Raw genomic sequence first — 12,692 nt, 5'->3', positions numbered from 1 at the left:
CCCTTTCAGAATGACAGCAAGAGCGAGAATGCTACCATGGATAAATCACTGCATTACCTAATCTGAATGCTAGTTAAAACACATATCACTGCTACTATCCTGACTGCATTAATGCCCTCAACTAAGTCTGAAGGAGCTTTGCTGACAGTGCTGATTAGGAAAGTAACAGAATGCCACTGACAGGCTAGATAGATGAGCACCTCGCAACAGGAAAGGTAATAGTAACTGACCTGCTCCGACCTTCCTACACCTAATCAATGCTGAGTCCTGTGCTGCTCTTGGTATGACATCAGGGTGAAACAGTAGTGTTCAGTCATGTTCAGGGTGTCTGGTGCTTGAAGACAGAAAAGGAAACATGGGAGGGAGATTTCAGATTCTCTAAATTTCCCAGTACTGAGGGAACCATGTCAGGTTATTCTTTTCCTGAGTTTATTACAAACATTTCCATTGGCAAGTATCACTAGTTTTCATCATAAAATGTTTCTCTGTGTGCATTCCGTCTAGATCTATTAGAACTATGACATAAAAAAAAGATAAAAAATTTTAAATTTCAGTCCTTTGAAACCTTATAAAATCAGCAGAGAAGGGTTGCTGTAATAAATTTTTGAATGTCAGTATAACCTTGATCTCTTATTCAACCCTATTTTTATATGAGTGATAGTGACTATTAGTAAATAATATGTATATATAGACTTTGTGCTAGAATATATAGGAAATAATTTCTAGCAACACTATTGTATTGCATAACTGAAACAGGTAAACACCATAGCTCTTCATAAACTACATTTCTGTTTATGAATGAAGGCTCATGTAAAACTTCATTTACAGTCTCCAGGACCCAATGTTTCATAAAGGCTTTAATCTGATCACTTACTAGAAGCTTGCTCTTAACGTGTATTTCAGACAAATCTGTTGTGTATGAAATGTTAGTGGTGTTATTGCTAATAGTGCAATAACAAATAATGGGAATATGGTCATGTATTCTGGGCAGGATCATCATCTATGGTGTCTTCCTAAAGTCACTCCATCTTCTGATCTGTCTTCTCCTCTCCTGAATGTAATAATGTAGATGAGACAGATGTATCTCATTCTTTAGTCTGTTTTGTCAAGTACCTAGCTTCTACATACTGAATAAACTAATATTTGATCACAAATTGAAGAGGAATGTGAACTTCTTGCACTGGTGCTGTCCCTAGTCTCTGCTGTTCTGTTACTTTGACATATTCTGATTGTACATTTAGTCTTTTTCTGGAGTTCTAGCAGCTGTTAATCATGCTGATAGGTTTGTTTTGTTTAACCCTTTGGACTGCACATGGAAAACAAGTTTGAAGCAGTTCCCTCCAGTGTTATGTTCCTGCATGTACTCACATCTAAAAGTGCAGCTGTAAAAACACCATGCATATGACTCTGGACTAGTTCTGAATTGTTATCGGAAATGATGCACCGTACAATATATAGGAACTCATAAGATTACCTTGTTCATATTGCCATCTTCTCTTGGGAAAATACTCAGTTTTCTTTTTCTTTTTTTTTTTCCCTTTCTGATATGGATTTTTTTCAATTTCCAGTAAAATCTTGACTGGCTACATCTTTGTCAGTGTAGACAACTGAATGATTTAGCATCATAAAACAGATTTGTGTGAGTCATTGCAGTGAAAAACATTAGCACACCAGTGAAAATTGTTTAATAGGTGATAATTCGTACAGAATCAGTGCTGAAAGCAAGGAAATATGGCATACTGGTTACTTCTTCCCCTCCTTTTGCAAGAGGACACGACCTTGCTTGCAATGATAGAAGTGGTCTAATCATGCAGTCAGGATGATTGTGGTGGGTGAAAGGAACAAACTAAAATAAATATCAAGGACTGCTGGTAACTTTAAACTGACAGGGTTGATTTTATTCCCTAGTTCTTGGACATACATCACACTAGAGGAAGTGTGCCTCAAGCGATTTACTTTTTAGGTGGTTTTGGCTCTGTGATATAGTATAGAAGGCACCAAGTAACTGGTGGTACATGAATTCAGATTTCAAGAGTGTATGCAGCACTGACTCTGAGGTATTGTACCTCATCCTCTCGCACTGTCTATTAACTTGAGTTGACTGCCCTGCCTGTGCTCTGAGCTGTTCACACTGTCATAGCATCACAGAAGCACAGACTGGTTTGGGTTGGAAGGGACCTTAAAGCTCAACCGGTTCCAATACCCTGCCATGGGCAGGGACACTTTCTGCCACCCCAGGTTGCTCCAAACTCTCTCTAACCTGGCCTGTCAGCATGATGACTTTGCATCATCCACTGTGTATTTTGTAGACATAATGTATTTCTTGTAGAAATCACATTTAACAGAATTGTGTCAGACTACTTCCTTTCCTTTACATGCAGTTCTACCCGAGCACTCCAGCGTACATAATTTATTCTCGCCCCAGAAAAGTTCCTCATTGAAATGCAAAACCCCTTTGAGGTAGATTCCATTACTGGTAGGTGTTCGAGGACACCTTACCTAAGTTTCATAAAATGCTTTGTGCCATGAGGATGTACAGCAAAGGCATCTTTGGATCTGCTTCACAGCTCAATCCCTGATGGATGTTGGGTGAATTAAGGCTTATGGAAGCTGCTGGACCCAGGAGCCCTCTCTGAGCTGGGGGCTGAATGCAGCTCTGTGGACAGTGACAAAGCATCAGTTCTGAATCCGTTACTCTCAAAATAATCTTAAATTTAAATAGGGATGGTAGAACTGATTGGTCTGTTATTACCTTTTTTTTCTTGCAAGTAATTTCCTCAAATGTATATGCAAGTGTCTCTTCTTACAAGTTCTTTATCATGCATTAGTACTTAAATTACAGAGGTAAATCCCTCAAAATACTATTGATCTTCTATTATCCTTGATTTTTCCCATTATTCTAGGTAATGTTAAGGGGTCCTTTATAACTGAATATGGTTTCACCTTCATTTAAAAGATGTGTTAAACTCCAGTTCTTATCCTGGTGACTTTCACCTCTTTGTTTTAAAACACAGTCACCAGTATAATTAGAATTTATTCTGAACATTATGTCCTATGTCTGAATCCACAAAGAAGAGCTTCCATAGCTGTTTTTCTTTACAATTGCTGCAGAAAAATACCTTTGAAAGCACTTTTAGTGCTAATAGAGCTAGTTCACATTTCACATGGGGAACTTTGCTTCCTACTGAAGTACATTAAGAATGTAGGTTTCAGCACCTGCTTTGTTATGGTCATTGCACAGTTGTAATATTTTGAGATTTGATAAGCTCTGACTTGAAAATTTTAAAACACATAAAAGAACTCAGACATAAAGTGCCAATTATTTCCATAGGTACTGAAAGGAGCTACCACAGGCATGATGTTAGCCATATTTTGTGCATAAGCAAGCTGTAGGGATTTGAAAAGTGCATGGTTTTTTCCGCCTCTTCATTAGGATTTGCCTGGAAACACTGACAGAGTATGTAGACCTAATTTCAAAACACAGTGTCCTCTTTCTATTTTCTGTGTTACATCAGGATCAGTAATGCTTAAAGCCAAAGCTCAGTTTGCAACTCAGAGTATGGATACTGATCAGGAAAACCTTTAAAAGGAAAGATTCTGTCTGTTAAAACAGAAAAGTAAATACAATTGCACAGATGTCCAGATAAGCCGATAGAGCATGCTGGTACATATCAGGAAAAATGACAGGGTTTTTACCTCCTGAAACTCACAGAACACTGGTTAAACAGTATGTGTATTAAATATTTTACTCTCATTGAGAGATTAATTTTGGGTGGGTCTTTTGGCTTTCTTCTTGAAGTGCAGTGATTGATTTGTTGTGCGTTAAAGATGGAGGCCTGGACATGGGAAGGACCCAACGTGGGAATATAATATCCAGAGCTTAAAGCCGATATTCTCTTTAGACACTACGCTTTCTGAGTAAACAAAACAAAAAAAAAAAACCAAACATAAAAAACATATAAAAAAACAAACCACAAAAACCCCAACAAACTTAAAACCCTCCACATAAACTCTGATCCAAAAAAGTCTTGCTAAGGTTATTATCTGGAAAAAGAAAAATTCGGGAATGAAACTAGAAAAATGCTAGGTGTGTACATAGCTGGTCCAAGAATTTTTTTCTGGTGTTGCATTGTATGTTCCTTTTCCTGAACAGTGAAATGTCAAGGTGCAGCTAGTCAGTATGTGCAAAAGGGAAATAATCAATGGCTGGTTTCTGTTTAGGTATGGTTTCTAATTTGTTTCAGACATGGTGTTCTCTTCTTTATTAACCATTTTGTAAGTGTAGGAAAAATGGTTTTACTTGCCTGTTTATTAATATTCTTTAATTCTTTTTTGAGAGTGGAACCTGCAAAAGAGACTTCTAGAAACCTTTATGTCTAGCTGCTTATTCTATGTTAACTACTTTTCTAAATGTAGTTAGGGGTTGATAGTAGTCTCTGGAGCTGTTATCTTACAAATATAATGTGTCTTTTTTTTTTTCTGGGATGGGGGAAAAGGTTTCCCGAGACTGTGAAAAGGCCTGAATTTCTTCTAATATGCACCTGTGTAAATTCCTGGTGTGAGTCCATTTTCATCATTGCAATTGCAAATTTTTTGAGTTTTCCTGGAATATTTGAGAAAGATCATGTAAAAATATTCTATGTTTTTATAGCCAGCTTCTCCTCTCTTAGCGGATCCAAAACTCTAAAATACCCATTGTTAAGTTAAAGATGCATGAATGTTTATCAATTTCTTACACGGAGAACTGTGGTAAAACTATACTGAAATCTCCTTTGCCTCAAGAAGAAAAATATCATAAGCCCAAATATTTCAGATAAGTAGCAGAGAAATAGATAGACTCTCTCAAAAGAACAGTAAGATTCTTCCACTTTCCCATGTGTACAAAGGAAGATATTGAAACACTGAAGTTTGATCATCTTGCATCCTTAATAGAGGCTAGATTACATTACCAAGTGAGAGAAAATCTTCAGACTACATGATAAAGAGATTTAAGTATTTAGACAGCAGAGATGTGATATATCTCTTACTCCCCATATTCCTGTACTGAGACTGCTGTCCCAAATAGTGGGGATTGCAATGGGTCAGAGCCACTAACTGAAGATCAGAGGCAAGATTCATTTGAAGGATGCAAGTGCTAATGTATGTTAATACATTATTTACATTGTCATCACACTGTTGTGTTTCCTTTTTAGGAAGGAAATATACAGCAATAATACTATATACAAGTAATATGCTGTATCTCAGTAATACACCAGTAATATTCTGTATATCAGTAATATAAATGTGTGTGTGTGTATACATGTACATGTGGAGACACAATCATAGTACAGGCTTTCGGTTCAGGGATTTTTTTCATTTATTTATGTGCATAGGTACATGAAATGAATGAAAGATAAAAGGTATTGCAAGTGGAAAGATAGTAATGTAAGTGCTGCATTTTTTTCTTTCTGTTAAATAAATAAAATAAAGGAATCAAAGGAATTAAGGATCAGAACTGTGACCCTCAAGTGGTTAATGATAACGTTGTACTGTTATTTCAGATAAACCTGCAGAAGAAGATGCGAGTCACTGGAGTTATAACTCAAGGTGCCAAGAGGATTGGAAGTCCAGAATATGTAAAGTCTTACAAAATTGCATACAGTAATGATGGGAAGTCATGGGCAATGTACAAAGTAAAAGGCACAAATGAAGATATGGTAAGATTAGGCATTTTTATGTGAAAATGTCCTGTGTTTTAGTTGCCTTCAGAGGTATATCTGAAGATGAGCATAATTGCCTGACACTGTGGTATAGGTTGCCTTGTTATTATTTTTGTCTGGAAAAAAAGAAAATCAATAAATTTGTGCATTTCTTATACTTTAATTGATGGTCGTATAAATACTACGTCCCGAGGCTAGAATAATCCTGTTTATTACATTTAACTGATTTTCATTTTAATTAGTTTACCAGCAATTATTCATTCTTCCATTTTCAATTTATTTTTATTACATTGGAATATTAGTGTTAACCCTTAGAAGCACAGAACTCATTCATCAGTGCTAATTTCTGCACAGCACAAGCCGTATTATTCAGTGGAAGCATGTACTTACAGTTTGTAGTTACCACTTATTTTTTTATGGAGTTGTGCATACAAAGCAGCAAAAATCCCTTTACTATGTAACTTAGGATAGAGCTAAGGCACTTTGCAGCATTAATCATAGTACATCTATTAGAAAATTAAAATGCTGTATGCAAAGGTATTTAATGAACGAAGAAAACAAAGTTACAGGCCTATCTGGTTAGTGAGGAGTGAACAGAAGAATGCATATAGATTTCATTCAGCTCCCCATGCAATCAGTGGGAGGGTTGCAATGTGCTTCAGTGGGAGTTGCATCAGGTTTTTGAAGCAGAGGGAAAAAAATAAATATCAATCAGTGCAAATAATAGCAGGCTAAATTGAATTGGGATTATTTAATACACTAATTAGAAAAGAAGACATAATTTAGTTGCATTAGTAGCTTCAGTTTCTAGGGGTGACAAGATAGAGGTCCCATTTCAGAGCACATGGCAAACGCGTGCTGATGCAAACTGATGTCAGCATGTATTGCTTATACACTTGTATGCTGGGCAAATGATAAAGCTGCCTCTGTCTGGGAAACACTTGCAAGGGAATGTGCAGAAGAACAGCCCTGGTATTTCTGAGGTATGGAAATGAACTGAACCTCCAGTTTTATATATATATTGTTTTATCATAGGTATTCCGAGGCAATGTGGACAACAACACCCCATATGCCAACTCCTTCACCCCTCCTATCAAGTCACAGTACATACGGCTGTATCCTCAGGTGTGCAGAAGGCACTGCACATTGAGAATGGAACTTCTGGGCTGTGAGCTATCAGGTGGGTGCTCTGCAACCACTTCCCCTTAGAAGTCAACCACCAACAGCACTGAGGTCTAAACCATGTACATTTTATTCACAGAATCATAGAATCTCAGAATAGTTTGGGTTAGAAGGGACCTTAAAGATCATCCAGTTCCAACCCCTGCCATGGGAAGACAGCCTGAGAGAGGTGGGCTTGTTCATCTGGGGAAGAGAAGGCTTCTTAAGGGGAGACCTTAGAGCAGCTGCCAGTGCCTAAAGGGGCTACAAGAAATCAGGAGAGGAGCTTTGGACAAGGGCCTGTAGGGACAGGGCAAGGGGGAATGGCTTTAACCTGACAGAGGGGAGAGTGAGATGAGCTCTTAGGCAGAAGTTCTTCCCTGTGAGGGTGGTGAGGCCTTGGCACAGGGTGCCCAGAGAAGTTGTGGCTGCCCCACCCTGGCAGTGCCCAAGGCCAGGTTGGATGGGGCTTGGAGCAACGTGGTATTCTTAGTGAAATGAAATTCTTATCTAGCAACTTATCCAGTTGCTTATCTCTTTTTATGTGAATTATTTAAGCAGAAGCACTTACCTAAGTGATGTAAGTGCAGTAGCTGTGTGCAGCAGGGCAGTAACAGCAGTAAGGTAATACAGTAGCAACCTAATAACAGTAAATCTGTCTGCATTTATTAGCCTCCACTTTTCCAGCAACCTGGAAGAGGACATTTCTAGCAGTTTTAGTATCAACAGTTATTACAGAATCAGAATCAACTAGGTTGGAAAAGACCTTTAAGATAGAATCATAGAATCATAGAATAGTTAGGGTTGGAAAGGACCTTAAGATCATCTAGTTCCAACCCCCCTACCATGGGCAGGGATACATCACACTAAACCACATCACCCAAGGCTTCATCCAGCCTGGCCTTGAACACTGCCAGGGGTGGAGCATTCACAACCTCCGTGGGCAACCCATTCCAGCACCTCACCACCCTAACAGTAAAGAATTTCTTCCTTAGATCCAGTCTAAACCTCTGCTGTTTAAGTTTCAACCCATTACCCCTTGTCCTATCACTACAGTCCCTAATGAAGACTCTCTCACCAGCATCTCTATAGGCCCCCTTCAGATACTGGAAGGCTGCTATGAGGTCTCCATGCAGTTTTCTCTTCTCCAGGATGAACAGCTCCAACTTTCTCAGCCTCTCTTCATACGGGAGGTGCTCCAGTCCCCTGATCATCTTCATGGCCCTCCTCTGGACATGTTCCAACACTTCCATGTTCTTTTGATGTTGAGGACACCAGAACTGCACACAATGCTCCAAGTGAGGTCTCACGAGAGCAGAACAGAGGGGCAGGATCACCTCCTTTGACCTGCTGGTCGCGCTTCTTTTGATGCAACCCAGAATACGGTTGGCTTGCTGGGCTGTGAGTCCACACTGAATCTGGCTCATGTTCATTTTCTCATTGACCAACACCCCCAAGTCCTTCTCCACAGGGCTGCTCTGAGTTTCCTTTTTGCCCAACCTGATCATCAAGTCCAACCATTATCTCATGTCACTAAGGGCTTCATCTATGTAGTATTTGAATACTTCCAGAGATGGTGACTCCAGCACTGCCCTCGGCAGACTGTTCCCGTGCCTGACCATCCTTTGGGGAAGAAATTGTCCCTTATCTCCAGTCTAAAGCTACCCTGGAACAGCCTGAGGCCTTTTTCTCTTGTCTTGTCACTTCTTCTTGGCTGAAGAGACCAGCCACCTTCTGGCTTCATCCTCTTTTCAGTTGTAGAGAGCAATCAGGACCTTTAATGTTCCATACTAAGCGGAGTAAGAGATGAAAATTCTCTAATTCACAGTTACACTCAGCACAGGCTAAACTAAGTACTGGGAGCAGTTTCTGAGAGCCAAAGCTGTGTGTGCAGTGATGCACAGCAGAGGCATAGCAGAAGCAGGCATCAAAGCTGATGTAAATCCTTCTGTCTGTGGTGTGAGCACGCCAACATGCTGTGTGACATCCTTGGAGGGACAAGGATTCTTCCACTGCCCTTGAGGACCACTCAGATTGCAGGAAGGTATTTTTTGCTATGCTACTTTAGCCAAGATTTCAGTTTATATTTGTTTTGTGGATTTCTAGCAGAAGAATCTCATGGCAAAAAGTAAATGAACAAGTGGAATCAATATAAACCCTCTTAAGGTTTGTAGTAGCAGAAGTTATAGCTCACAGATATAAAGCCTGACCTCTAGCCACTCTCTGCAAGAACCATGTTCCCTTACAAATTCAGCAGAGCATGTAAATTTTTTATCTTTTTTCAGGAGATCAACCCTTTACCAGTGGGAGTGCTCCACTTAATTCATTTAAGAATGATTTTTATGTGGCTGCCTGCTTACTGTACAAACAATAGTCATCCAGTTAACGAATGATATATCAGAGTAGCTGGAGTTAAATAATTTTCAGTCCTCTAGTGGCATCAAAACCAGATTCAGAAATGAAAAGTTAATACATTAATCTCACTGTAGCCCTTTTCCAATATAGATAGGTTTGAGAGTAAATTGAAAGCTCTGTCTAGCTGCTTTAGTCTATTAGATTTTTTTTATGTCTTCCATTTCTAGAACTACAATTTAGAGTAAGTCCTTGCCAGAATGACCAGGAATTGTTTTGCTCAAAGAACTGTGAAAGCTACTGAAGTGAATTCATTTCAGCAGTCTCCTAACAGTTTCAAGGTCATCATTTCTTAGAACTGCAGCCAGCCAAGGCTCAGCAGAACGATTTCATAAGAGTACAATTATACATAACAGACTAATTCACTCTAATTCCAGGTGATCTGTCTTAGACAGAAAAACACTTTGAGAGGCCTGAGAGGCCTGACTTTTCTAAAAAGTCCTGGTGCTAGGAAAAAAGGTCAGTATTGAATGATGATTAAAAAGTAATTCTTTCTTAGGACAGACTTTAGCAAGGTGTTTCATATCATCTGTGCTAAGCTTATGAACAGGTTTACTTACCAGGACCCATGGTCAGATATTACCAAAAACCGTGATCAAAGTTTGTGAAGTTTGACATTGGTAGTTAGGCATTCAATTTCATGGACTTTTGTTCCTGCCTTATTTGTGTTTTGCACGTCTGTGTTGTAAACTCCTTTCCCTTCATAAAACATTGATGTGGGGGAAGAAGCAGATCACAGCTACTATTTATTAGAATGCCTTTTTTCATTATGCTGGTATTACTAGTAACATCAAATTGTTGTATTTGAAGACAGGTAACTGTTCACATAATGCAGTCACTTACTCATGCAGTTCACTCACACAATGAAATAGCTGCACAGAGGAGGCTCTGCTTTTTTTGCATGCAAATGCAAATTGACAATTTGCATTGTCAATTCTCCTGTATATTGGTGGCTGTGCACCAGTTCAGCACATCCTTGGTATTCTGAATTTATCAGGTCTTGCAGAGGAATGCTGGTCCCCAGGGCTTAACCGTTTGTGTGAAAATCAACATCTGAGCATGTAATTTTCCTCTTTTTGGCAAGTAACTATTTGTCGGTCCTAAGAGTACCTTTTAGTACTATTCACACAAACTCACACACAAAGGAACTTAGTAATATCTGCATTTAATACTAGATTCCACTTACCTTGTTCCTTCTCAGCACTACCTAATCTGGAAAGAAATCAAATGTTCATTAATAGAAAAAAAATTAAATATCTTGATTTTCATAGAAGAAAACTAACACAGTATTAGCCAAAACAAAATCACCTTTGCCCTCAAATAATTTACCTATGCTGTTTTTGCCAATACTGCATGAATCCTGGCCCCAAACAAGATGCATGTAGACCTTTGCCTGGAGATCTTTTTGTGGTTTTGGATATTTAATATTTCTGTTGAGGGTTTGAGTTTTCTTGAAAGGAGAGGTAGGACAGGATGCAGAGTAAAATATTGTACTCTCAGAAGAATGAACAAAGAATAGCCTTCACGTAAATTCTTTCAGGCTAATCCACTCTCATCATCATTGTTTCACTGTTCATGTTTCATTGAGCTAGGCCAAATAAGAAGTAACTGCAAAAACTATACCTAGATAGGTTAAAACATGCGGAGGTACCAGATACCAGTTATCAGAGATGGTGTTATCAAAGTATCTCAAATATTTTGACCTAAGATGCTCCACTGACCATAGCTGTATATCCACATCAGTTCTCACTAACTTTAACGGACTGTAAAAATGGAAAGGGATATTGAATCCCTTTGCAGGGACATTACAAAGCAAATTTAAAGAAGATACAGTGCAGTGAAGAGAAGATGCCCTGTGGAGTCAGAAGCATTATTATAGACACACTTTTGTGAGGGATGAGTAGCTACAGACACAAAGTTTTGTGCTAGTTTGATGTTTTTATCCTTTGCTGTATACGTAACAGCTCACCTATCAAAGTAAGTAGTCATTACTTTATGTCATTGCAGCAGGGTGCTGTAGGAGCTGGGAAGCAACTGAGTCTGCTGTTGCTCTCTGAGACACAGCACTAGCACATTGCCACCATTTTCCTCTCTTCTGATTCTTATTGTTCTCACTTTTTCCTGTTACCTTTAATAACTGTCTTCCCTTTGGGGCAGTGAAGAAGGAAGGCGAGTGTAAAATACCATTAATGCATGCACGTGTGCACAGACACACAGGCAGAGACATCTGTTGTTTCATAAATCAATACTCAGAAAGGATAGAATTATTTTTGATGGATTGAATGAGCACTGAAAAACAGTTTTGACAACCCATGTTTTTGTGTCAGAAAATCAGGTTCCTCAGATGAAACATCCCTGCTGACAGCCCTTGTGATCCTGAATTGATACTTCAGAATTGAATAATAAGCAAAGTCCATTTCTAAAGCAAGAGATGAGTCTCCCTCATTTGTACTATCAAGTATTCCCTCATACTCTTGGGAAAAATGTTCTGTTGTTGAACTAGGTAGTTCTTTCTACAGACAAGGCTGTGCAATTTTCATTTGTACACTGAGAATCAGTTCTGAGACATTAATTTTTCAAATGTGAACTTTTTTTTTTATTTTTAGTTTCATATGAAACACGTCAGTATTTCAGATTTTAAATGCAGTATTTACTACATTAAAGAGCATATTATCTGTCTCCAATAATACACATGCTCTTGCTGTCAGACTCCCCACAGAGAGACTGGTTTCAAATCAAGAGCTTCTTGATATCAATACATAAGTCTACTTAATCGTGTGCTCTAAACCTACAGAAATAAGCAGAAAGTAGAATCTGACCAAAAGAGTTTTGCTAATAATAGTAAAGAAAGTAAAAAAAATCATGTCTTTAAGTCTTATAAACATACTGTGGAGGAAATGAACTTTTATAAAAAGGGGAACCATCTTTGATGCCTAGCTCAAATAAAGTGAAAAACAAAGCGAAAACTTTGAAGGTGTTTTAAATGGTCACACAATACTCCTAGTCTGTCAAGAGGTATCAGCAGAGTAGGTCATGGTCACAACAGGAATGCCTTCATGACTTAGCTGTGTGCTTTAAGAAACACAGCAGGTTACTCAGCAAATGACTGACAGGAACCAGCTCTGCAGTGTGGCATATGAGTGTGAGCTGGAAAGCCTCTGTCTTCCTAATGATACATGAAGTCAAGGTTTTGTGCATTCACAGCGATGACACACTCTCCACAAAACCAGGTATGCTAGGTCCTGAGCACACTTCACTCAGTTAGCTAGAATATGTCAAAATATTATCAGCAATTAAACTGAGTTATGTCAGCTACTAAACCGAGGAGGATCCCTGAATTTGTGAAGTGAAAAATTTGGGACAACTGCACGTATGCAGATTGTTTACAGCTGGGGCGGGAAGGAAATGAGAAAACAGCTT

At 38.7% G+C, this 12,692-nt stretch overlaps 1 protein-coding gene across 1 annotated transcript in view; it reads left to right on the top strand.

Moving 5' to 3' along the window:
* The window catches only part of EDIL3 (EGF like repeats and discoidin domains 3), a 262,647-nt gene that overhangs the window by 189,441 nt on the left and 60,514 nt on the right, over positions 1 to 12,692 (top strand). Inside the window, exons 6-7 of the mRNA XM_034072882.1 lie at positions 5,541 to 5,696; positions 6,735 to 6,879. Of these exons, the coding sequence (XP_033928773.1) occupies positions 5,541 to 5,696; positions 6,735 to 6,879 (301 nt within the window). The remainder of the gene's footprint in view (positions 1 to 5,540; positions 5,697 to 6,734; positions 6,880 to 12,692) is intronic.

This window comes from Melopsittacus undulatus, chromosome Z, assembly GCF_012275295.1.
Source record: "Melopsittacus undulatus isolate bMelUnd1 chromosome Z, bMelUnd1.mat.Z, whole genome shotgun sequence".
Classification (NCBI taxonomy): Eukaryota; Metazoa; Chordata; class Aves; order Psittaciformes; family Psittaculidae; genus Melopsittacus; species Melopsittacus undulatus.
Note: the sequence above shows the minus strand (reverse complement) of the source record. Positions and strands in the feature narration are given on the sequence as shown.